The 26,691-nt window shown below is 38.6% G+C and overlaps 3 protein-coding genes and 1 long non-coding RNA gene across 5 annotated transcripts in view; 3 read left to right on the top strand and 1 right to left on the bottom strand.

Moving 5' to 3' along the window:
* Window positions 1–473: 473 nt before the first annotated feature.
* im:7136021 (uncharacterized) lies at window positions 474–7,277 on the top strand. Of its 2 annotated transcripts, none has more exons than XM_066673187.1 (4): window positions 474–1,482; window positions 4,981–5,187; window positions 6,204–6,439; window positions 6,527–7,277. In XM_066673187.1, the coding sequence occupies exons 1-4, from the start codon at window positions 822–824 to the stop codon at window positions 6,575–6,577; spliced, it is 1,155 nt and encodes a 384-aa protein (XP_066529284.1). In that variant the 5' UTR covers window positions 474–821; the 3' UTR covers window positions 6,578–7,277. The 2 variants fall into 2 exon arrangements, with proteins under 2 accessions (XP_066529284.1, XP_066529274.1); XM_066673177.1 differs by having other exon boundaries at window positions 475–1,482; window positions 6,204–6,420; window positions 6,527–7,273.
* A 93-nt stretch (window positions 7,278–7,370) lies between these two features.
* On the bottom strand, window positions 7,371–26,555 carry si:ch211-132f19.7 (adenylate cyclase type 8). The gene is made up of 18 exons (XM_066673130.1): window positions 25,658–26,555; window positions 24,320–24,469; window positions 23,468–23,598; window positions 23,236–23,347; window positions 22,293–22,420; window positions 21,972–22,130; window positions 20,206–20,437; window positions 19,167–19,355; window positions 17,535–17,635; window positions 16,922–17,123; window positions 14,910–15,008; window positions 13,199–13,368; window positions 12,838–12,919; window positions 11,502–11,660; window positions 10,198–10,344; window positions 10,023–10,115; window positions 9,790–9,904; window positions 7,371–8,540 (listed from the first exon to the last, which is right to left on the bottom strand). Exons 1-18 carry the CDS (start codon window positions 26,546–26,548, stop codon window positions 8,137–8,139), a joined length of 3,564 nt encoding a protein of 1,187 aa, XP_066529227.1. The 5' UTR covers window positions 26,549–26,555; the 3' UTR covers window positions 7,371–8,136.
* On the top strand, window positions 23,219–23,883 carry LOC136697879 (uncharacterized). Its single transcript, XR_010802754.1, has 3 exons — window positions 23,219–23,275; window positions 23,495–23,573; window positions 23,834–23,883. It is a non-coding gene; the product is annotated as an uncharacterized lncRNA (long non-coding RNA).
* The window catches only part of efr3ba (EFR3 homolog Ba (S. cerevisiae)), a 53,029-nt gene continuing 50,705 nt past the window's right edge, over window positions 24,368–26,691 (top strand). Inside the window, exon 1 of the mRNA XM_066673156.1 lies at window positions 24,368–24,409. The gene's annotated coding sequence lies outside the window, so the exon portion shown is untranslated. The remainder of the gene's footprint in view (window positions 24,410–26,691) is intronic.

Genomic DNA, 26,691 nt, shown 5'->3' with positions numbered 1-26,691 from the left:
GGTCAACATTTGAACACGCTGTTGCCGCAATATATCATTGAATCGAAATGGACAGAGCTTTATACATTATGTCTGCCTTAACTCAAACAAATAAAGACCAAACGTGAAGGACGTATGTAAGGCCTTACTGTAAAGAAACAAATCCATTATGACCAAAATTCACTAACAGGGGGCGCTGTAATAGGACAATGACTTCAAGCATGAGTTTTTTGTAAGTTATAGTGCCATCTAGAAATCTTGAAGAAGGTCAGTATACAGAAATAAAGATGTGCCAAGTGATAATTTATGAATTTATGATAAAGGAAAAAATATATATATATTCCACATTATGTGATGGATAAGCATACATTGATTAAACATAATTATTGGTGTTTTCAAATTTATTAAAATTATATTGGATGGAAGGACGTTACAAAACTTTTATTTTGACAGCTAGTACCAGAGTGTGGTTCTGCAATTTGATTGGCTTCTCAGCGGAGCGTAACTCTGCAGTTGAAGTCTTTTGGGTTTCCCCATTCAAAACAACGGGATTACTGGGTTCAGTTTATGTGTAATGACAATGGCTGTAACCCATGAGTACTTACCATAAATATTTTTTTTTCTGGCGTCATTGTCCGTGTACAAGTGAATCGGTTGGAGGAAAGTTTTTCTCTTTCTTAAAGAACCTGTTTAAAAAATCGTAGTTTATGAGTCGCTCATGGTACACGTGCTATTTGAGTCACAGACGTTAGAGCCAAATTGGAGGTGTTAAACAATTCTATGAAGGGAATTTATCGAATACAGTTTTAATCTCAGTGTCTGTAGGATGTAGTGTGAAGGCGATGTCTGCTGTTGAACTGTTACCCGAGGAAGTGTGGCTGCTCGTGTTTGAGTACCTCCCGACACCGGATAAATTCAGTGTTCGCTCAAGCTGCAAACTTTTTAGAAGACTGATAGACCGCCCTACATTTTGGAGAAACACCACCGTGTACTTGGATAAAATAACCTCGTATAAACCTCATTTCTGGAAAACTCTGAGGCAAAGGAAGACTAGCTCTGTCGTGGCGTTGAAGGCAAGTGGCGTGAGGGAGTGGACTGAGATTTCGAGCCGTTTACCCTGGCTCTGCTCACTCTCTCTTCACCTCTGTTCAGACCCCAAAGGTCTGGAGACACTCGGTCTCCTTAAAAACCTGAAGAGGCTTGACATTCTCCAGTGTCGGTGCCCAAACCTCGCTTCACTTACTTCACTTGTCCAGTTGACTCGTATCAGTTTGTGTGAGATCGTTCGCGCTCCCAGAACGGACGTTTACAATGCGGTCTCCCAGCTCACAAACCTCACGTCAATTTATTACCACGAGAACAAAAATCCTATTCCCAGAACAGCTTTCCACAATATCCTCCGGTGCCTGCCAAACTTAAAAAGGCTTTCCTTAAAAATGGGAGCAAACCAAAGTCCTTTGCCCAGTGATTACTTCTGTCCAAACGATACAAATCAGATGTCTGGTAAGAACACTTCTTTAAAGTTTTCATTCAGCACTGATTAAGTCCATTGTTTACTCCTTTTAAATGATAACATTCTGACCTGACATTTACTCTGCTCTGAAGTGTCACAAAGAATGCACATGTATTTGGCTTCAGAGAGTTTTTTTTTTTACTTTATTGCCATTTACACACACAGAATCAATTAACAGTACATACATAAAAACATATCCTATGCCAATCCATTAGAGCTTCACATAAGGCCCACCACACTCTCTTCCTACTTACAGCCAAAGGCAAAAAAATTCTGTTGTTTGAATCCTACACCTCATCACTAAGGTTGCTGTGGCCGTTTATGATCCAATCAGAAGCCAGCTACATCTAGCAACATTTAATATTATCCTACACCTACCACTAGGGTAGCTGTGGCCATTTACGATCTGACAAGCAACCAGCTATCCTTAACAACTAAGGTTACTCACTGAGCCCAGCCCATGAGTACTCAAACCACCCACTGCATCACTACACCACTTCACAGGGTTCATTAGTTAGGCACCTCCCCTCATCTGTGTTTCGATGAATTAAGCCCACGACACCTCCAGAAGGCTCAACAGTGAAGTCTGATGTCCCAGACTCACCCCACTCCAAGCCAGTTTTACAGTGCTAACTTACCCTGTACCATCAACAACTGTAAATCCACACTGGCCTCCCTGATGACCAAGGCTGTACTGAGCCCCACTGGCACCGTTAATGCATGCTCAGTGTGACCAGTTCCATTTGAACTATACTTATATAAACATATATTAAAAAATAAATAAATTCTTAGTTGTAACTGGGTAGTCATATGTTCCATCATGTAAACATAGTTTTGTAACCACTGAACAATGTTAGGGGGATCGGCCTTCGTCCAATTAATAGCAATTATTTTTCTTGCAACTATCAGCAAATAATGCTGCATATAACACCGATCAGTGGTAAGCATATGATCAGCTAGCACTTCTAGCAATAACAACATGGGGTCCATGGTAGTGTGAATTTCCAGAATTTTCTCCAACTGACTTTTAACATTTTCCCAGAAGGTCTGTTTTTTTCAGACAGTCCCAAAAGATATGAGTGTGGTCACCAACCATACCACATTTTTTCCAACATTTTTTTTGTAGAATTGATTTTAAAAGCATATGCAACCAATGCTAAAATATCTCATTTTAACCTTCCAGTCAATCTCTTTTCATAACTGGCTCCCAACACTCCTAAGAGACATGGAACATATATTTTCCCAGACTTCGTCATCCACTGGTGTATTTAGTTCCTGCTCTCATTGTCCTTTGATATGCAAAGTGTTGTCTTGGGTGTCAATCAGTAATTTTTTATCTATATGGGATATTTACTTTTTTTTAGTGACATTGGGTGTTCAGACAGATGTACGAATAGCGTTTCTATACTAGTTGTTCTCTTTTAAAAATGTTTCAGTGTGTTTTCTTTGTAGCATTTTGTCTAATTTGTAGATATCTAAATAGGTCACTTGAGGAAAGTGCAAACTTATCCTGGTGCTGTGAAAAAGATTCAAATACATTCCTATCAAAAATTGTTTGACTGTAATTTGATACATACAGAAAACGACTGAGCGCACCAGAGTCAGTAGCAAGTAGGATATCATTTAAAACCCACAGAAGGGCTGTCTCAGTACTGTGCTTTGTGCAGATGCCAGACTGAAAAGGCTCAAAAAGGTTATTGTCCATCAGGAATGACTGTAACTGGATGGCCACCACCCTATGAGCTGGGTTCAAATGAAAAGCATGCTCAGGTGAGGAAGAAGACGAGAGAAGCTGATGATAGATTTAATGATCTTGTCATTAAGAAAATCTATGAAGAACTTTGCATTGCTCAGTTTTTCTTGATTGTTTGAAAGAATAGCAATATTACCCCTCCCAGAGAATAAATGGGGAGACAGTCTCATTGTCATTAAATGCAAAGTACCCTGTTAAGGCTTTACTATTTTCTTGTTGGATTGCCTCAACATTTAATAACGACACGTTAAGTACATGTGGTCCAATCTTTATGTTTAAGGTGATTGGAGCATGGTCTGATATGGTGATCGTTTCAATATTACACTCACTAGTTCTATGTCTGATCCAGATATTAAAAAAAAGGGTGTAGTGACACCAGATATCCACCAAGCCCAGTTCCTTCATCATTGTTAAAAGAGTTGTAGATTTTTTTAGATAAAGGTCCTACATCTACTGGAATTTGTTGTTGTTTTTATTTCCCAGCACTTTTGTGAATCATATGAAAAACTCTGATCCCAAAACTTTTTATAGAAAAATTGTCGAGGGGGTAGGATTTCATGACTAGTTGAAATTCAAGTATGACTATAGTCTGACCAGTGTAACAGCATTAATTCTGTTAACAAAAATTCAGACAAATATTTGTTGATGACCTGTTTTTCACAACAAATAAAAATAATTATTTGAAGACGAGGACTATGAAGAAATAGTGTGATTTTCATCATCGAATAGAAACAAAATGATAATGTGTAAGACTAATAAATTTTTTCTGATTTGAAAACTGAAAATCATAAGGCAATAGAAACAGGAAAAGGCTCTGTCTCTTTGCTGTTGACACAGTGACCTCACTAAAAGAAATTATTCTTTGACATTTGACTCCTGTTCACTGTTAATGTTTACTTTGACTTCAATAGACTGCGATATGTCCTTTTGGCCATGTTTAAACTTATTTCAGAGTGTGCTTCAGAATCATCTAAGCAGCTCTGAACAGAGGAAAAGGAGGGAATAGAAATCCCATGCACCAGGACATGAGTAAATGTGCTACAGGAAGTGTATGTTTCACCGCTGGCTTCTTACATTTTTTTTAAACGTGAGACACCTTATGGAAATAGCTTGTACTTCACTCCCACATTCAATCATTCAAGTTAAACAACATGTCTAACTCCCATCACTGACACTGCAGTCTCACTTATTAAGGTGTTTTGTTTTTTATTTGTTGGGTTTCCAACCCTTGATTTTCTTCTTTATCTTCATAGAAGAGAGTGAAGCCTAGTGTATACTTCATCCAAAATGTATGTGGCCATCTTGGCAATAATTCTTATCTTTGCTGAAATGTTATTGGCTAGAGTTCTCTAAAATTTGAGGGAAGTTCAAAAGTTGAAATTGATGACAGCTTTCTTAGAGTAGCCTGCCAAATGATGAGATCAGGCACATGCATGGATTTTGTCTTTGGTTGCACATCCTAACCTGTGTTCTGTCCTCTGTCTGCACGCACACCTGGTACAGGAACAAATACGCACATAAGAAAATAAACACGTGTTAGGTGTAAAGGTAATTAAAGTGCTGTGTATTTGAGGGAGCAACACAGTAATACAAAGAAATGAACTAAATGTAATCTGCTGTAATTGTTAATGAGTGTGATGACATGAGGATACACGAAGAAAGAAGGTGATTTGCACAGCTCCAGTGATGTATGTGATAAAATATAAACATGATGACTGATTCCCTCTGCCCACAGGCGAGCCAAAATATGGAACTCTAGGCCTGACCAGTTTGGAGCTGCTGAACTACATGGATCCCATGGTTTCTCCAACAGCATTGCAGAGCATTCCTTCTCTCAAAAGTCTGACAGTGCAGTATAGATGTTGGGTTGCAGTTTCAAGCCTTTGTCCCCTCAAATCATGGCTCTCAACATTGCCATCCCTTGCAGAGCTCAGCATTTCTTGTGAGTATGCATAATGAATTCATGAGTATGTATGCTGTCCTTAAATTGTGGAAAATAGTGTGTTTATTCAGTAAAACAAGGATGGAAAAAATCACTGATCTTTCTGGACTGATGCACAGATCTGTGATCAACCCAAAAAATAAAAAATAACAGCATGCGAATAAACAACAGTTAAACAGTGCTTAACATTACCGCTGCTGCTGCTGTTCACAGCCCACTTTTCCAGTTAGTGCTGGGGTTTTGTGATATCACTGGCAAAGGTAGCAGCTCCAGGGTTTGAGGTGTGTTTTCCCAGTGTCTGCATGGGTTTCATCTGGGTGCTCCAGTTTAGGGGTGGGTGATATAATATTGTTCACAATAATACCGGTTTGGTTTTTAATTCAATAAGACATTTGCCATATCGCGATATTATGACATAAGCATGAGCTTCTGACTCAGGCGCGTGAACATGACTTCAGCTCAAGCTACAGCTGGTCCAAAAACACATGGCGGGGGTATGTGTGCATGTTGCCCTGTGATGGACTAGCACCCCCTACACATCTTTGACATATCTTTTGAAAAATAGACCCCAAGATACAGTATGGAAGAAAAATGCCAGTGAAAATGACTAAGACATATCTCCCATTTTGTCCTATTTTAGATATAAGCTCAAAACTAATAGAGTTAGTCTGTTGTTAGTGCAACTATATTTCACAAAATAGCGCTTTTCCACCAGTGAGAAACTGTTCGGCACGTTTCCAATGACATAAACTGGTTCGCAAACTAGAAAATTTAGTTTCCTGCTGGAACCAAAGAAGAGTAGGTTCTTCAGTGCGAATCGTGACTTAGTCAGTGGGCGTGTCGAGGTTCAGTAACTCAGGAAAGAGCTCTTTCACACTTAAACACATTATGGTGCGCTTGTGTATTTTTTCATTGTTTATTTTTTCTTAACAACCTCTTCCAAGCTGCATATCCTTTCAATCATATATTGTTTTTTGCATTTGTTTTACGTGAATGAGCTTGTTTGTGTTTTCCAGACGGATATGAGCTTGGTGCTTATGCTAAATCTGTACCTGGGACAGTGCAGAATCTACAGCTCAAAGCAGTGGTGGGAGAGCTGGAGGATGTAAGAGAGATAGCTCTCAAAGTTCCTGATCTCTTGTGCCTTCACTTGGACTTGTATTGCCGTAATACACACAGCTATGTTGCAGAGCTTCCTCAGCTTTTCCCCAAGCTGCAAAGCCTGAAAATAAGGTCAGACTTTCATCTACAGGTGAAGCTAATAGTATTCAATATTATATAATAGAATTATGTTGTGGAATTTCTAAATCATTTTATGTTTAATCTTTTGTTCCTATAGACACAACAACATTACAGAGAGAGAGTTTTTACAGCTTGCACAGATTCCTAATCTCAAGCGTTTGGAAGTTTTGGATAATAATGTTGCTCTTGAGGATCTGATTCACAAACTGCAGGTCCAGACCAACTATAGAATCCATGTGACTCATTCATTGGACACAAAGGATCGAAACGCCTGCCTTTGTTCTCATAACTAACACTGTGATTGTAGATCTTCACTAGGTGCCACTACACTCATGAAACTATAAGTGGTTGGCAGCATTCATGTTAATCTTTACATATTTCTTCGTTGTGTGTTGATAATGTTTTCTCAGTTTTAAAAGAAAACAACTGCTGCTATGATTGAACTGGATGTGAACTTTATTGAAAGAAATAAAAATATTTATTAATCCACTAAGCTGCTGTATCTCAACTGCATGCAATATATGTATGTGTGTATAATATATATTTCCTCCTTACAATGAGATAAGTTAATAATAGTTTTGAACCCGTCTAGAATTAGTTTACCATTTTCCTTGCCCTGTAGCACCAGTCTTAAAAGTATTATATTATTTATTTTAAGAAAAACAGCTATAGGAAAAATGTGAATCCTAAAATTTTATCTGGAAAAACAGACGTTACATTCTCTGTGCCAAAAATGATAGGGACTAGGAAGCATTCAGACTTGTCAGTGAAAGAAGAAAAAGCTAACATTTGTTGTTAACCATGGTTTATTTGTGTTTGTGAGAAGGTACCAAGGCGTGTATTGGGATTAAGGAGTGATATGCTGCCATCATAGCATTGGTCAGGAAAATATTTTCTTTGTATTTAAATAAAGGTGTAAGAGTAATAACAAAAATTAGATGTTTTATTGCTTGTTACAAAAAGTCTGGATTTTTATGGAAAACATTTATTTATTTTAATGCAGATGTGGAAATACATGCCACGAGTTATCTTCTGCCAACACTGGAATGTAAAACATATTTTATACATCAATATTTAAAATGACACATTGTATATGCTTGTTTTATTTCAGATAATGGTACAAAACTATGGCACAAAAAGGAGCTGCTGACACTGTTTAGGCAGAAAATCCACAAATATAACTAAAAATGCAGAGAGTTTTTGATCTAATATTTGCACCTTGCATACCTTCTGCAGATGGACCACAACAAATAGCATTGATTTGTATTCAGACTATTCTTGCTCTGGAAGACTTTCCAAAAAAATTTCCAAAAATTACCGGACACTGTGACAGTCAGATGTGCAGAGTATTACAGTCCTGTTACTATGATATACAACCATGCTGTCTCTCACTTTTTGAAGTACTCAAACCCCCTTTTGCAATATAAATATGGTTTTAAATTTTAATATATATAAACACTTTAAATATTCGTCTCACACAAATTCCCTGGCATTCAAAGAAAAAATTAAGTGAAACTGCATCTGTCAGAATAAATAAAACTGACAATTTTGCAAGAAAAGCTATTGAAACCTGCAATGTGTATATATATATAGTATATATTTCAAAGGGCCTGGCAATGTCACATTGCAGTGGGCCACGACTCTGCTGGGGCTGTGCTAGTGGACAAATCTGCAACCTTTAGTGAAAACAAATTTTTCCATGCGACTTCATGTCACCTCCATCAGATGAAAGCCTCCATTAGCTTCACGCAATGTCTCCCTCTTGTGTGCCTGCACCAAGCCAAAGACCACTGCAGACAAAGCATTCCTTCCCTGAGAGAACCTGGTTTTGCTTCTCTCAGCATGACTAGCCCTCTGTTCTCTGCTGTTTACAAAATATGTGCGGATTTCTCCTTGCCTCTCGCTGACCCCTTTGACATATATGTCACCCCGCAGCTCCAGAACAAAGCCGCGGTCAGCCAGGATGTGGCTGGTGCTCTCTGGGACTTGAATGCGCCCACTGACCCCTGTGCTGTCCATGCGACTGGCCAAATTGACAGTCATTCCCCAGATATCATACTGGGGCTTGGTGGCACCAATGACTCCGGCCACTACTGGACCATGGGCAATACCTGCAGGAAGATGTTGAGGTTCATGGGAAAAACATTTTCTTAAAGTAACTGTTATGTGGCAAAAAGTTTATTATAAAGAATAGTTTAGTCCAGATGATGACACCTCTTTCTGATGGTCCCTTTAAAGTCATCTACAAATACTCAAATCATTAATAAATGTTCTACAACCAGTTTTAAAGTTTAAAAAAATTAGGCTTAGGTTTAGATTTTATATTTAAGTGTTAGAGGGAATATTCCGGCATTTGAATGTCTTCTATATTTAAATTACTGAGCAAATGTCTGAAAACACCCATTTGTATATTTAACTTTCAGTCAAAATAGCTTAAGTATGTGTAAGTTTCCCAGATTTTATTTCTTGAAAAATTGTAGTAAATTACCTTTTTAAATTTAAATTAATAAAAAGATGGTCTCTGATTTTCACAAACTGGGTACTTTGTGGTACACTACAAACACGTTAAAAGTTTTGTTGTTGTTTTTTTTGTAATGTATAATTCTGCTCTTTTGTCATTTTATGGCAAATGTTGTATAGTATTAAAAATTAAAAATGATAATTGTCATTCTATTAAAAAGAGAGAAAAAGAAACTAGAAGAAATAAGTATTAACCTTAGTTCACAATAGTTAACCTTGAAATCATCATCTTTGAATTGTCTAAACCAAACCTCACATGTCCTTCAGGAACAGAACACACTGATGTACATACTTTTGTAGCACTTGTCCTTAATGTAAATCATCACAAATGCAGTGAGATATAAACTCTTCTTCAGTTTTGTTGCCAAATTAATTTTTAGGGTTTAGGCTATTTGTTAATGACAATCTCATTTGATCAACTGTAGGAAGTGTTACATCTTAGAGGAACAGTAAGGACAACTAACAAACAATTTTATTTTCATAAACTATTTCATGAATATTCTTTTCATTTTTTGGATTTCTGAAAGTGACTGGAGTATTTTGGACTCCTTAAGTAAAGTAGTTCTGAAGGTAACGAAGGAATGGTTAATGAAATGTTAGTGATAGCTACATTATGAGAATTCACAGCTTCACAGCATATTAGGTTGACTTCTTAACTGTCACGTCCAATTTCTTTAAAGTCAAACTGATAGCTCCTTTAAAGCCTATTAGAATGTTGTGCACTTGTTTGAACTTGGATAGCTGAGTGTATTTGTAGCGACTAGGGTAAGAAACTAATTTAAATCTTGCACTCTAACTACCAGTCTGCTGTTGCTATATCTCCGCTCTCAGCATTCTTACCAGTTCGTAACCTGAAGTTGTTGTAGGTACGTTTGTTTATTTCTTTAAGAGTTTCTTGCATTGCCAATGCAAAAAGCACTAACTCGCGGAGATGAGCCCACTCATCTTCACGCTCCTGAAAAACACACACACATCACATTATAATGACCTTTATTGAGTATATATAAAATGAAAATGGAACTGAACACAGATTTCATACCATTAGATACTTTACTTTTTTCTGAGCTGCTTACCTGTTTAACAGGAGAAAGGCCAGAAGCAGCCATGTAACAACTGCCAACCGTTTTGATTTTCTCAATATCCTGGAAGTATGGCTCACCTAACAGCTATGACACAAAAAACCAAGATACTTTTCTATAATGCTCATTTAGTCTGCAAACAGAAGCACAAATGTTCAAATTAGCTCACCTCATCAAAGCCTGCGATGATCTCATTTAGCAAGCGCAGACACTCCACATCTTGATTTATCATCTCCTTCTGCTCATAGTAGGATGTGAACCCTGGGATGGATGCAAACATCACCCCTACACTCTCATAGGACTGAGAATATAGATTCTAGCAAAAGCAACAATAAAATGAGAGTCACATGAACATTGAGTAATATATATTATAGGCCAAGCTCATAATATGCAGAGCAGAAAACACCTTACCAATGTATGCATTTACTAAAAGTATCAATGTATTTTAGTGAGCATTGTCTTGACTTGTCTTCCTAAGCATCTGTTACATAGAACAACAAAAATAGGTTTCCCATGTATCTAAACCCCTGAAATGGATTAAGCGGAAAATATGATGATGATGATGTGTCTGATGATGCTATACTTTTGAATTGTACTATCATTCATTCATATATCTGCAATCTTTTTTTAGGGTCTTGGAGGGTCAGAAGCCTATGCAAAATCATTGAGTGCAAGGCAGAACACACACAGGAATAGACGTCAGCAGCAGGTAGTGTTGCAGTCACACAGGTCCAGGGACCTGGATGTTGTGGGTTCTAGTCCCACTCCGGGTGACTGTCTATGAGGAGTTTGGTGTGTTCTCCCCGTTTCCTCCCATGGTCCAAAAACACACGTTGGTAGGTGGATTGGTGAATCAAAAATGTCCATAGGTGTGAGTGAATGTGTGTGGCTCTGTGAAGGACTGGTGTCCCCTCCAGGGTGAGTTCCTGCCTTGCACCCAGTGATTCCGGGTAGGCTCCGGACCCACCCTGACCCTGAATTGGAAAAGCAGTTACAGATAATGAATGAATGAATGAATGAATGTATGGATGAGGCAAAAGTTGAACTTTTTGGAAAATACGTTCTTGCTTATCTGGTGTAAACATAACATAGAAGTGCACGAAATTACTTTATTTACTACGTAAAACATCCTTGGGTTTGTGAAAGGCGCTATATATTGTGATAAATTAGCAGGACCTTAAACTGCAGCCAATGCTTAAAATCCCCCAGTGGGGCTGAATTAAAGCAATTCTACAAAGAGTGGGCCAAAATTTCTTTTAAGGGCCAGTGAGAGGCATTCATTTTCCCGACTGGGGAATACAATGCAAAACATTTTTCAAACCCTAATATTTGTTTTCGTCATGTTCTATATGTCTTATATTATCATATGATCTACTGGTTTCTACATCCAAAATTTACACCGGCAAACCGCTAAGGCATAAAATGTGTTTTGCACTGTAAATGTTTCCATCTATCTAAGGGATGTGTAGGTACCTCATCATTCTTATCTCTCTCAAGAAAGTGTTTGGCAACATGAGCAGGGAGGATGTTGTAAAGCAGGCATTCATTATGTTCTCTCAGCTCCTTCATGTCCTCCACTTCCTGTCTAGCCTGAAGCCGCCACAGGAAATCCAGTCGGGCTGTTGTCTCTAACTGAGAACAAAACACTGAATTAGAATCAAAAGCTACATAATGCAGAAAATCAGGCATTCAATATATGTGCCCTCCATTTTAACCAAGTGTATCCTTAAATTGCAGGATACATAATATTGTTTGTCTATATTCTTGTAAATATAGAATTATACTATAAAGTTATGATGTACAGTTGTCTATACCATTCTCTAAGGCCCCATCCACATGGATCTGGATATTTGTAAAAATGAAGATTTCCCTCCCTCCGTTTCCTAAAATATCCAAGTTTAAATGAATATGAAAACGGTTGCTTCATTAAACCAGTCCATTAGGGGGCCATCAAAACACAATGAGGTATGAAACACAGAAATTTAATCTTAAATCACTCCACACACCTTATGTAGTGCACTACACTTCTTCATTTGGCTGTTCCCGTCAGGGGTCGCTACAGCCGATCAATTGCCCCGCATTATCGATCTGGCACAGTTTTACTCCAGATGCCCTTCCTGATACAACCCACCGGGCTTTGGGACTGATGTAGTGCACTACACTTATCATGACATTTAGTTGTTGTGAAACACTGAAGCTAGATCTTCATAATGTATTATACTTCTAATACAACATCATATATATTTCTTCATATGTGGGTATCTGAAATCTAGAGCTCTCTGAATGTATATATTTTAGATTTAAGACTGATGTAATTCATAATATGGGGAACGAGCAGCTATTTGAATTTCAGCCAGAGACAGGCACGCTGTGTGCGGAAGATTTTCCAAAAAAAGATATGTTTACACGGTACACACAAGACCACTGACAATGGTGAATGGAGGACTATTTTAAAAACCCGTCTCCAGTGACCTAAAACAGCATATTTGTGTGGATGGGAGGCCAAAATGTTAACGAAATCATTTGTTTTTTTAAAAAATATCCTTACTCATGTTGACTGTGTCTGAGTTTGTTAAGAGCGGTACTAATTGAGTAAGAGGCAGGTAAATAGTGAAGAATTCTAGTCAAAGCCGTTCTCATAAGTATTAAGCTGAGAATCTCTGGCACATGCAGAAGGCTCCACAGGAGATGTTTTTTGTTATACATTATGTAAAGCATATATTTGAAATATAATGCAGACTCTATGATTGTCTGTTTCAGTTATTCCTATGATACAATTTTAAATATAAAACAAAAATAATAAGACTACCTGTCTGCTGTTGTAGAGAACAACAACAACAAACATGGCCATCAACAGCACAGAGATGCCTTTTCTTCTTAGGTACTGAGACCTGGGCGACATAATAAATCAGCAGTTATTAAAAAATAAGAACATTATTGTCACAAATTCTGTTTACAAATTGGTCACCTGAAATATATCTGAAATGAAATCCTGTAGAATAACTTCGGAATAAAAATATCTACCCCTTTGTTTTAGTACAAATCATCAGTTACATGATGTCATGGAGTTATTAACAATTTCAGATTGACCCCTTTCCTCCCCAAACAAAACGTTTGATAACTTGGGGAGAGAATAGTTCATTATTTTAAATGCAATGCAGAAGATTTACCTTTGAATTTGGCCATTTTGGTGATCGCGAATAAATAGCACATGGGCCACTTCAATGAGGTATGTGTAAATGGCAATGACCAACATTAGCACTCCAAGCTTTAAAAGGCAACTCAGTCTCAGGAAGACAGCACATGTCACCATAGCCAACACTCCACTAAGAATAAAAAACTAAAAAAAAAAAAAAAAAAAAAACGTGTTACAGTTAGAATATATTACTTTGTGCATTGCTAATTTAATCTGTTTAAACTTTAATTAAAACCAACCCTAAATCAAAAAATGCTGGAATGCATGTTTATTTTCTGAGGCCCTGGATATTAGATAGAGGGGGGTTTGCTCACCAATGATTGTGCCCTGCCTTCCTGGCGCATTGATTTGGGAAGCAGTACTTGGAGCCAAGCTTTTTGTGGCATGGACTAAGATGGGGCTGTGGAACGGGCCCTGAGTACCTGTTGCCACTCTCAATAAGAAACACCTGGCAAAGACTCGCTGATAGGTATAAAGGGGCTGAGAGTGTTCAGGAGAAACAACAGTGTAGACCTGTGATAGCAGTTGGCTGTCTGATGGACTTTGGTTTATATGCTGAAAAGCCTACAGCTTGGTTTTGTTTTGTCACAAAGAGTTTTGTTACAAAGCATGTCTACTTGTGAACTGGCTCCAGTCACCACTGACAACCTTCCTGTGATGGCAAATGGCTTGCCAAAAAATGAAATCAAAATGCAAAAAGCGAAAACAGTCATAAGTATGTTACCGTTGACATGTATCATATTAAACTATTTTCTGTTTACCTCATTCATTAACTGTATTTTATAAAATAACATATTTCATATTTAAATATAACTGAAATATATTAAGGGACCGGAGGCACTCAGTGATGTAGTGTTTCAGTTGTAATGCTGTTTCATTCTTCCTGTAAACATGTCTTAATTTGTGCTCATTGTTGCATTTTGAGTTGCAAAGAGCAACACTATCTCCACTAGGGACTACAGGCAGGCATATCTAGCACTCATACACACTTCTTCCACTGCTTTGTAATGCATGCAGGACCCTAACTGCCCTGAATGACAGAAATTATTCATTCATTCATTCTCTATAACCACTTATTCAATTCAGGGTCGCGGTGGGTCCAGAGACTACCTGGAATCATTGGGCGCAAGGCAGGAATACACCCTGGAGGGGGCGACAGTCCTTCACAGGGCAACACAGACACATAGATACACATTCACTCACACCTACGGACACTTTTGAGTCGCCAATCCACCTACCAATGTGTGTTTTTTTGGACTGTGGGAGGAAACCGGAGCACCCGGAGGAAACCCACGCGGACACGGGGAGAACACACCAACTCCTCACAGACAGTCACCTGGAGCGGGAATCGAACCCACAACCTCCAGGTCCCTGGAGCTGTGTGACTGTGACACTACCTGCTGTGCCACCGTGCCGCCCTGACAGAAATTAATATATATATGAATTTACAAATTGTGTAAATTTGTAAAGCTTGTGTTCATACAGTCTGCGACTCTGAAATGAAACACAAGTACATATAGAACTCACTGCTTTCTTTTTTTATTGCATTCCAATATACCCTTTCACCCTTTTCTGATTTGGGGTTTTAACATTTCTGCTATACTGAAAACTATTAATGTTTTTGTTTTGTGTTCTAAACCACTTAATTAAAGTGCATTTAATAGAAGGACAGTGTGGAAGTGAACCTCAGGATGAGTGCAGATGTTTACTGGCCACACGGCTCCTTGCTGTTCTGCAATCTTTTTGTTCTCTGCAGCCTCTGCTTCCACTGGACTGCACCACAACTGTCCAGAAAAACAAACAAGAGCATTAAAAAAACATGTAATTAACAACATTTAGTGTAACCTAATTGTTTAATGGTCCTCATATATATATATATATATATATATATATATATATATATATTTTTTACACAATTTAAAGTTTAAAAAAAACACGTATATGTAGCATATTTTTAATTCGTTAATTTGATCTGTTTTAGGAACTTTTACCTAATTATTGTGTTGCTGTGAGCTAATGCTCGCACGCTGTGTAGGGCCCAATAACGAAGGCCCCCTCGTCTCCCTGTCGGTCGTGTCAAATTAGGGAGAGTAGTATCATCAGAAGATGAAGCGAAACTATATTTCGTGATATGAAGAAGAAAAAAAAAAACCCTCCACGGGACTGAGCTGCGGGAACAGCAGTGAGGTAAACCTGTGACTCTTCTTCTCGAGGTTGGATTGTGAATAAACGAACATAGCCACATTTTGAAGCTGAAAAGTGAATATATACTAATGATTTTAAACGATCTGCTACTCGTTTAAATTTCCCCAAACACACCAGTACACTCTAAAATTTCCTTACTATTCCATTCCACATTAAAAAGTACGTAGATAATTCCACCTTAAATGCTGCCGCGACATTCACACAATCACACACACGTATTTAATTTTTTTTTCCAGATTTTAATTTAGAGATGCACATATTTAAAGTGCATAGACGTAAACAGCAAACAAGCAAATAAACAGAACAGAAAAGAAAATTTGCCTAAATAGGCCTGTTAGAGGAACCAAGCTATATCAAAGGACCTGGCCAATTAACCAGCATGTCTTGCCTCTACCAACTGCAAAGGGGGAGGGGGGAAACATCACAAATACTATACAAATAACCTTAAAGATTACAAACCCAAATAGTAAAAATACTAACCCATAGTATAAACACTAAGCCTTCACAAATGATTTACTTAGCAAACACATGGCAAAAACACTTAAGACAACACTATAATACCCCCCTACCCCCGCTCCAGGAATGGTATGTCCCACTCCAAAGGCGGGAATCTCCCCTATAACTTTGTACTTCAGTATAGTGATGGGAATTTCGGCTCTTTTTGGGGAGCCGGCTCTTTTGGCTCGGCTCTTCATACAGAGCCAGCTCTTTCGGCTCCTAAATGGCTCTTTGTTTTACCACTTAATTCCACTGGTACAGAACAATATTACCTACATTTTACATGACTATATGGACAAAATATTGTTAGTGTTGTTAGCATAGTGTTGCAATGGCCAATTGTTTTATGGCTGTCTTGTAATAACTCACTGATTGCACTCACACATTCAATTGTATAAATAACTGGATTTTTATTTAAACACCTTAATAAAAAAATCACTTGTAAACTCTGAAATATAGCCAATGGAACCCACAAGGTAGGTATTACAAAATAGCTTATTAAATTAAATAATCATCCATTTCTGGGTAATAAAATAAACAAATAAAAAGTGCAAAACAGCAGCAATCAACGGTAGTGATTAAAACAACCACAACTGTCAACAAACATTTAACTGATTTAACATTTTCTTCAACTATTTTTTGGAAGGCAGATTGGCATTCAGGAAAACCAAGTGTCTCAGATTGGAGGGTTGGAGCTTGCTTGTAGTTCTCTGATTGGTTGAATGACAAGCCTTAGAAAAAAATGTCTCGGTCTTAGACGGGAACCGGCTCTCATCGTTCACTTACAAGAGCCGGCTCTTTGAACCGGTTCGTTCGCGACCGACACATCACTACTTCAGTAACCCACTTTCCTCATATAGATCCTATCGGAAAAGTGTGCTTTTGCTTTTCCAAGTGTGCTAACATACATTTTGCAGCTCTCACTTAATTAAGACTCATATCATATAAGTTTCTTTACATAATTGTGGCTCTATTACAAACATGATGTACTCACTATGTCTGATGTGGCAACCCCAAAGTTCATGCCAATTGCAGAGAGTGTAAGCAGATTGCGGATACTTTTGGTCTCATGGATCCAGCAGCACAGGTGCTGAAGACAAGCTGGTGATCTCTTAAATTCCTCAGCCAAAGTGACCAGCAGCATAAGTGAGTAGGCCACAAGGAAGACTAAGAACTGGATCACCATAGGACGGATGCTGGCAAACCCAAAAACACATGAGAAAAGTCACACACAATCTAGAATTTTGCATTATTATATATCTACCATTCTGGAGAATCTTTGTCCCACAAGTTTTGACAGATTTATATGAGCAGCAAAGCTGAACAGGAAGGAACAACTAAAATCCACAGTAACAGGAAATATTAATTAAAAAATTATTAATCAAAATTTTTAATATATATATGAAGTGCATGTAACATGAAGAAGAAAACTGCTTGGTTGTTCAGAGAGTTATTCTCTGACATATCCTGTGTCAGTTAAATGGTTGTTACATAGCATAAAATATCTGCTAAAATACAGTATTAAGATGCCACATGTATCTTGCATATGCCCTGAACTTTCTATGGAGCATGAATATAAAATACCTTACAAATGAATATTTGCTTACTGTGGGGCTGGGATGAGACACTGGGCAGTCATGTTAAGGAGGAGCAAGAAGAATGAGCAAACCAAATTGGATTTGAACATCTCATCTCTCATTTGGGAAAACTAAAAGAGAATATCCCACACTGTTTTACAAATTCAGTTTGAACATATATATAAACAGTATAAAAAACACAGCTAATGCTATATACCATTTTAGCCTGATTTTTACATGTACAAATACATATACAACATTCTGTCAATATACAACTATTCAGTATTTCCTATATTTCCACTTATACACCTATCAATAACTTGGGTCAGTTTAATGATATTATATATATATTTTTTTTATTATTTACAAGGGTTACAATTCTTGGAAATGTATAATTTTTTTCTAATGATTCTTTATTCTGGAATTAAAGTTGTTCCTGAAGTTAGATTTCTCCACCATGATCTTAGAAAGTGTTTTACAGCGTTTGTGTTGTTTTATGTTTGTACTAAGGAATGGCAGATCTGTAATAGACATTTCACCATGATATAATTGTTCTACATTATGTTGATTTGCACAGTAATTGGAAAAGGGTTAAAAATCTTTGTTAAAAAGATTGTAGAAGTTATTGTTACGACCCTTGTATGTTTTGCCCTGGTTTGTTTGTTTGTTTGTTTTCTTTCTCATTTGTCATCTTCCCTGAGTCTGGTGTATTCTGATTGGCTGCAGTAGGTGGCGCTCCAACTATGAGGGGATGGCAGAAGGAGGGGGAATATTGCGTTTTTTGCCATTAGTTTTCCCACGGACCAGACCTGACCAACCCATCTCTGTAGAGTCCCTGTGTGTTAGCTCTAAGGCGTGTATATGTCCCTTAGAAAACTGTTAGAGGATGATTTTTTATACCATTTCTCCTGTTTTTGGATTAGGGAGACCGTCTAGTAATTTTGTTTTTGAAATAGGTAAGTTAGTCGATTTTGTTTTTTTAACTTAGCTGTTTTTGAACTTTGTTTTGACATTACTACTGCTTCTACACAACTGAATCGCTGATGCAAATTGTCATCAGAAAAGCAGTGCCATTCAACATGGTGATTTTAAAAGGGTAAAAGAACATTTTTCCTTGTAAATTGAATCATGTTGTCTTGGTCTGGTGGTTGGCCCTTTTTTTCATTCATTTATTCACTGTCTATAATCCTTATCAATTTCAGGGTCGCGGTGAGTCCAGAGTCTACTGGCTCACTGGAATCACTGGTGCAAGGGAGGAACACACCCTGGAGGGGGCACCAGTCCTTCACAGGGCAATACACACTCACACATTCACTCACACACACACTCACACCTAGGGACACTTTTTTTTTTTAGTCGACAATCGACCAACCAATGTGTGTTTTTGGACTGTGGGAGGAAACCGGCACACTCGGAGGACACGCACATAGACACAGGGAGAACCCACCAAACTCCTCACAGACAGTCACCCAGTCACCTGGAGCGGGATTTGAACCCACAATCTCCAGGTCCCTGGAGTTGTGTGACTGTGACTGTATAAGATGTGATTTGGAATCTATTGTTTTGTAGCAAATGTTTGATAAGATATAAAATCAGATATAAAATTCCCTGGACAGAGAAGAACATAATGAAGCAGGAGATACAGGCCCCTAATGTCCATACCTTTCCCTCCATGTTTCTGTCTTTAAAGACCAATGTGAGGGAAGTGATGTGTTCATTCTGCATGTGTTCGCTGCTTCGGAACTCGATGGCCTGCTTGATCCTCTTGTTGATTTCTTGGGTACCGGAGAACTGAGCGCCGACGGTATTGGGCAGTTGCACCAGGGAGCCATTGGTGAAAGTGGCCAAAATCTGAAGCATGAAGGACATGAAGCTACAGAAGCAACTTTCATATTAACTATGTCTTAATTAAGTCTTATAAGCATATTAATTAATAATTAACTCAATAAAATCAGCAGTAAATTTGGAGTCACATGTAATGGTCGTGTATAACTTCTGACAGAACAGTATCATATATAGAACTTGTTACAGTAGATTTTACAGTGGATCAATAGACCATGAGAATTACAAAAATCATCTGCTGAAAAGTTCCCATTTCGGACACAAGGTTTTGTTGCAACAGTGAAAGTATACTACTAGAGCATTTTGTATACTGTCAATATAATGATGCACTTTCTTGTTGGGTGCAGTTGTGTAGTTACTGAGCAAATGCATACATTTATTTAGAATATAATTCAGATTCTGTTCATCTAATCTATTAATCTGGCCACTTGGTAGGCCACCACAATGATGGGAGGACAAGATACAGAAACAATCAAAGAAGGAATGGACAAAATTGCTGTCACATGAGATGCCAGGACGGCACCTGATAGCTTGGTAAGTCAACAATTAAATTCAGTTTTTAAGGTGTGTAGTGTATTCCTATTCATAATTTTCACTGTTCTTTGTGACATATTGATGAAATACTCATCCTTTATTCTCTTGATATAAATGCAACAATATTACAGGCAAAGAGTAGGCTAAAAGACATAGTAATATAGAAATAGCTGTATGGCATTTGCAATAAAAAATGTACCTGAATGGAAGCAGATGTGTTAAAGCCATTTTCTGTGATCTTTCTAGACGTGTCACTGTTAAAAATAACTTAATTCATATGGTACCAGATCTAATTAATTAAATCAATGGGTAAATGCAAACTTACACAGTCCATGCCAATGATTTTATCGAAGGGCAGTTCAGCACTCCAGGATGTCTCCTCTAGGCTGGGCCTCCGGGGTTTAGGGGGCTCCATGTCTTTCTCTGGCATGTGGCAGATGAGAAATGTGTCAATCTTGTGCTTGCGCAGGAACTCATTGCGCTCATGTCCACGGCCATCCTCCGTCTCATATACACCTTCTAAACAGTCCAAGGTGGCTCGGGAAATGTGAATTCGCCTGTGGAAACATATTTTTAACTTTCAAGAACTTACTTGATGTGAATTGAACAGTTCTGAACTTGTTTCGAGTTTGTATAAGCTTTATGCTCAGCGATCACAAGGCTACTACTGTTTACCCCTGATAGACCTTTTGTCAAAACTAAACCTGAATGCTTGTTGTATTAAAACTCTGTAAATTATTTTTGATTGGCAGCAGATTCAATCTTACCCTTCCAGACATCAAGTGGAAAAAGAAATTGGAGGTGCATACTATTAAGAATCAGCGTGTTGTACCAGCTTTGACCACAAGGAAATATTCATTCATTCATTCATTCATTCATTATCTGTAAGCGCTTATCCAGTTCAGGGTCATGATGGGTCCAGAGCCTACCTGGAATCATTGGGTGCAAGGCGGGAATACACTCTGGAGGGGGCGCCAGTCCTCAAAAAACATCAATTAAAAATTCTATATCAGCCTACATACAAGGCATGATATGCACCCCTCCAGAACTCAAAAACCTGGAGAGAATATCATTGTCTAAATCATATGACCTAAACAGTCATATATTCTCTATAATCCATGAATACAAACTGAATTAGTGCCATCTTTCTGGGTTTCCTCTGGGTTTCCTCTGGGTGCTCCGGTTTCCTCCCACAGTCCAAAAACACACGTTAGTAGGTGGATTGGTGACTCAAAAGTGTTCGTAGGTGTGAGTGTGTGTGTGTGTCTGTATTGCCCTGTGAAGGACTGGCGCCCCCTCCAGGGTGTAATCCTGCCTTGCGCCCAATGATTCCAGGTAGGCTCTGGACCCACCGCGACCCTGAACTGGATAAGCGATACAGATGATGAATGAATGAATGAATATTATGTGACATATAATTGTAATTCAAATTCAAACAGTCTCCGTCTCTTTTGTTGTTTTATGGTAACTGATGTGTAGTATTAAAAATGACAAGTATTCAACAAAATATAACTTAAGAATTAAGTAGTTTTAAAATGCCAGATGAGAAGAGTTTATTTATCATGACATTTTTTATAAATTACTAAGGAAAAAGTGCTGCAGAGGCATGTACACTGATTTTTTTCTGTTCTTGGGGATAATATTGTATCCAAAAGTACATTGGATAATTTTTGGTTTAGATGATTTAAAGATGGTGATTTTGCTATTATGTTAGCGTCTGTTGTTTGTTACTGTATTTCGTATCCTTCCCAATTTTAGTCATGGCCTCTTCTACTTGTAGCTAAATCTCCTCATATGATGCTACCAGGCTGGGAGTGTGAAGCTATTGCATGTTTTATCGAAGACGCGCATCTTTTGGAGTTGCTACTAATCATTAGACAGCACAACACTCTTGGAGGAGAACACTAATGAGCAGTTCTCTTAGGTCAGCAAATTGTCACACATAACCAATAGGTCATTACCATGCTTTGTAATCAGCAGTGAGTGCAGACCATCCTACCCAACCAGACACATCTGTGCCAAAGCTCTGAGATATTGAAAATGTTTGAAAATAACTTTGAAGGACTCATTAACATAAAAAGGTTTACTCACCCAGGGATTCCTCCAGCCTCCAACATGTTGGCAACATCAACATCCCATGACCACACATCGAACTGCCACTTCTGCAAACCTAAAACACCACAAAGCACGGAGCCAGAGTGGATTCCAATGCGCATGTCCACATCTCGATTCAGCTCATCACGAACACATCTGAGACATACAAGGAGATAGTTTAAAGTTGAAAATGAATTCTTACAGACGTGCACTATTGTTTGACTGGTTTTGCATGACTACATGATGGTGCTGTATTTTTTGTAAAACTATACTAAAAATATGTCTCCATCAAATATTTACAAGCTCACACATGCATACCGTATAGTGTTGATCATACCCAGACCCATCTCCACACAGCAGCGAGCATGGGCTCTCTGGGGCTCTGGTACACCAGAAACACAGTAATAACAGTCCCCCAATATTTTTATCCTCATGCAGTGGTGTTCCTAAAATTTCAATACAGATATATTTCAGTATATATTCCACACAGTGTGAAAATAAAGCTAAAAATCAATGTCTTATTACAGTAAAAGAAAAAGCTATCTTTGCTAAGATGCTCATCTTTACAGATTAAGTTTTTGTAAAGCAAGGTTAGCCTTCACAGGTAAAGCATCATACACTGGGGAATATTTGACAACTAATCGAATGTCACCAATATTTTTAGTGTGTCAAACGGTGCCACTCGAAGCGTACTAAAAAGAGCTGTATTTGATTTGAGACCAGTGGTTTTCAAAGCAAGACGAACACTCTCCTCTATAGGTCTCCAGAGACCAGTTTAGGCCAATTGTGTCCAGGCCCAACACTGCCACTATTAAAATTCAAATAATCAAGACATTATCGGCCAGTCCAGTGCTGCTGTATAGGATTGCAGCTACAGGATTCCAATTCTTCTGTCTGCTAACTTTGGTCTACTTCACTGATGCTGAATTTCTACTCTGTTGAATTTCAAGTCCTATCCATATTAAGTAATGTAATGTGCTGCATTTTTTGAAGGTGGCACAGTAGGTTTGAGAAAGAAGTGCCACCTCTCCTCCACCACCCCCAACCAAAAAAAAAAAGATCCTCCTCTCCTATTCACAAGCTGATTCATTGGATTAATATTGTGGTGTTATGTCAAAGCCACTTTGTTTCCCCTTTACAGAGCCAGGTCTGTGTACAAACACTGGACGTTTTTCCAGCAACCAGACTCGAGTGACATATCTGACACTAATATCTGAATAATACCCTATTTTTTCTGTAGGTCACCTGTGTCTTCACTTACCTCTGCAAGGCGGTCAAAGCGACCAAACAGCTCATTCAGTGTACGTACAAGCTCCTGAGCAGACATGGTCATAGACAGTGTGGTAAAGCCTTTTATATCAGCAAAAAGGATACTAAAAGAGGAGAGAAATAAATGAATTATTAAGTCATGTTTCATACATGTTGTAGCCTGAAACCTGACAGCACTGGAACATGGAAAGTTTAAAAGAACCAAACAGCTGTGATGTGTGTACCTGACATTTTTGTATTGGTGTATGTAGATTTTGTGGAATTGTTGAGGCAGTATGTCATCGTCCATGGTACTCATGTCTGCCATCATCTCCAAGGTTATAAAACGAGGTAAAATAGACATCACCAAGCGCTCCTATTCATAAAAATAGAAAGAATATCAGTGCTAACTTTTTCCATATATCTATTAAATTTAATCAATTAAGAACCAAAATAAGTTATTTAGTATGGTGTAATATGAAATGTCTATTCTAGGGAAAATCACTTACTATACTCAAAGTTTTAAGTAGAATCATGAACACTAAATAATATTTGTATGTTTCAAGGATCATTTGCATTCATTCATTCATTGTCTGTAACTGCTTATCCAGTTCAGGGTCATGGTGGGTGCTGAGCCTACACGGAATCACTGGGCACAGGCAGGAACACACACTGGAGGGGGTGCCAGTCCTTCACAGGGCAACACACACACATTCACTCACACCTACGGACACGTTTAAGTCGCCAATCTATAGGTAGGTGACCAACATGTTTTTGCAGCGTGGGAGGAAACCCACGCAGACACGGGGAGACTGTGTCCTCCTGGTTTTTGTTACAATGTTACACTTATAATAGCAGAAGGATTTTTCTGGTGCTATATAAAAAATTGACATTGAACCATGTACAGTAGATTTTCCATCAATCTGAAGAACCCTTATTAATGCAAAAAATCCTGCAAACATGCTAATGATTAGCTGGTTATATGGCGCAACTGTCATTGAAAGACACTATTTAAAGGAAACAATAATAATTTGTATTAATTTTTATGTATTTTTTATACAAGTTATAAAAGTTTCAAGGCTTTCTTTTCCTCTGACCTGTCTCTTATTCTCTCTCTCCAGTTTGACCCGCCCTTCAATGCAGCGCCGCGTCTCGAGGAAGGTTTGTCTCTGGGCACGATCTGACAGGTAATGGATGAACAGGCCTGCAGTGTTCATTCCCATGTACAACAGACCTTTTGCTAGCAGCTGAAAGAAAAAAATGAAATGATGATGCAGCCTTACAGGCAAAGGTGGAAACAAAATATTTTAAATGGTTTCTGTAAAGTCCCACTAGCAAGGTCCTTAAATAAAAATTAAATGGGAGAAGATTTTATGACACTAGATGTGTGTCTGCTGGATAATTCTTGTAAAGCAATACAATAACTTGTTTTGGGGCTATGGAAAACGGCATTGGGTAAATTGATCAGTACTCTCATTTTATAGCAATTCAACAATCTATGGACTCATATGTAATTATTTAAAACTGTAAGCTTTAAGGCTTTAATTAGAATTAGAATTAGTATCACTTTATTGGCCAATGTGCTTGCACACATTCTCTGCATTTAACCCAATCCGTGCAGTGAAACACACATTCATGCACACGCTAGTGAACACTAGGGGGCAGGACCAATGGGAAGCCCTAGCCATGGTGCCTTGCTCAAGGGCATTTTAGTTATGACCTCTCGGCTCTGAGGATCAAACCGGCAACCTTCCGGTTACAAGCCCAGTTCCCTAACCACCAGGCTCAGCAAAGCAGGGCTTTGCTTAAAGAACACCTGCAGAAATATATAGGAGTGTGTACATTTTACTCATTGGATGTATTGGATCTATATCCTCTTAGCCATAGATCTAAAAGTTAAAGAGATTAAGATACGAGCTGTAAGAGGGGGTTCTTTGTCTCTGGGCACAGTGCCCAGTGCTTTGATGACCTAGAAGGCAAGAGCAATCCACAGGCATGGTGATGCACATGCATGACCTAGTTATTCTATTGCTCCTCCAGGCCTTCAGTTTTAAAAAATAAAAGCTACCAAAAGAAGAGCTTTTTCAACTGAGGAAAATTTAATCAAATAAAATGTAATGGTATTTGTACAGTGCTTCTTTTATAACTGCATAATTGTAACAAAGCAGCTTTACAAAAATCTGTATTCCTGCTCCAACTGAACAAGACAAGGACAAAATGGCAAGGAAAAGGTTCCTAAGAGTAAGGAAAAGAAACTTCGAAAGGAACCAAGTCTTAAAAATGAAATTCATCCTAGTTTGGTTGACTGAATATCAAAACCGTAATACACGCTGGCACAAGCTGAATAAAAGATGGACCATTAAAAGTGATGAGCCTGTCACTGGACAGAAGTATTCAGGTTTATCAAAATAAGGTCAGTTAGAAAGCCTTACTACCTTTCTGAAAACAGCAGATTCATTGTAACTCCCGAGGGCCTCAACCATCAGGTGTAGGGCTGCAGTTAGACAGCCGGTGCAGATGGACCAAAGCAGAGGCAGAGGTAGCAAGGTGTATGTGGCAAACAGCGTGAAAAGTATGTACCAAGACTGGTCCTTCTCCAGTCCATAAACCAGTCCACCCAAAGCTTGCACTGTCTGAGACAACCAGCTTGCCAAACCTGCATAGTGGAGGTACTCTGGAGACATGGCCTCCTTGCATGACAGGACTAAGATACACAGAATTGCGCCAATGGCCATGAAAAGCCCTGCCAGCCAGCCTCGCAGAGAGTCCACCATCTCAGGAGCCACAGCCAGGTAGATGAAGAGGATGTGAAGCTTGGTGAAGATGTCAATGACGTTGGTGACCACCAGAGAGGTGCGGCGTTGCCCTGAGGAGTGCTGCTGGTACAGGCGCTCCAGGTCTGGAGATTTAAATGTATGATGGAGAGTTGGGAGGAAGACCCCTCGCACTGTGGTGCCCCAGCTGATGAAGAAGTCACCATCACTCATGGAGTCGGTGGATTTCTGTGTGGCTGATGATTCTCTCTCTCGAAGAGGGTGAATACGGGCAGTTGATGAATGCCTCTTGTGCTGCCCTGTAATTCCCCGTAAAGCCTTATTGCGGATCTGCTGGTTGATATCATCTATATAGGCATCAGTGACCACTATTTTGTGCGTGGAAGCATTTTGGACATCTTGATGGACCTCTTGTTGGTCGATGATATGACGCACAGCATTCTGCCACATGAGCTGCTTCCGTTTCATGTTGGGAGAGGAACGGTTGGCCAGGCAAGTGGGAGGCTGCAGTGTCACATCTTTGGTGGGACATATGTTTTCAGAGATAGCCATGCTGATAAAGGTGTACAACAAAAGACATCAAACCTCCAAGGAGAAAAAAGAAGACTATTAGACATGAAAGATTTTTCAAATTTATTATTGATCCTCCTGTAATAGATGAGTGGGGAAACCTGGTTAATGATATATATGTGATG

Source organism: Hoplias malabaricus, chromosome 1, assembly GCF_029633855.1.
Source record: "Hoplias malabaricus isolate fHopMal1 chromosome 1, fHopMal1.hap1, whole genome shotgun sequence".
NCBI lineage: Eukaryota > Metazoa > Chordata > Actinopteri > Characiformes > Erythrinidae > Hoplias > Hoplias malabaricus.
This window is presented reverse-complemented; position numbering and strand designations above follow the sequence as displayed.

Bases quoted from the DNA above. Each gene is read 5' to 3' on its own strand.
- im:7136021 (XM_066673177.1), top strand. From the start codon at position 822: ATGTCTGCTGTTGAACTGTTACCCGAGGAAGTGTGGCTGCTCGTGTTT. The intron at 1,483-4,980 runs GTAAGAACACTT...CTCTGCCCACAG, and splicing joins CGATACAAATCAGATGTCTG to GCGAGCCAAAATATGGAACT. The intron at 5,188-6,203 runs GTGAGTATGCAT...TGTGTTTTCCAG, and splicing joins TGCAGAGCTCAGCATTTCTT to ACGGATATGAGCTTGGTGCT.
- si:ch211-132f19.7 (XM_066673130.1), bottom strand. From the start codon at position 26,548: ATGGCTATCTCTGAAAACATATGTCCCACCAAAGATGTGACACTGCAG. The intron at 11,661-12,837 runs GTAGTCTTATTA...TTTTGTTCTCAG, and splicing joins TTCTCTACAACAGCAGACAG to TTAGAGACAACAGCCCGACT. The intron at 10,345-11,501 runs GTACCTACACAT...TGCTTTTGCTAG, and splicing joins AGAGAGATAAGAATGATGAG to AATCTATATTCTCAGTCCTA.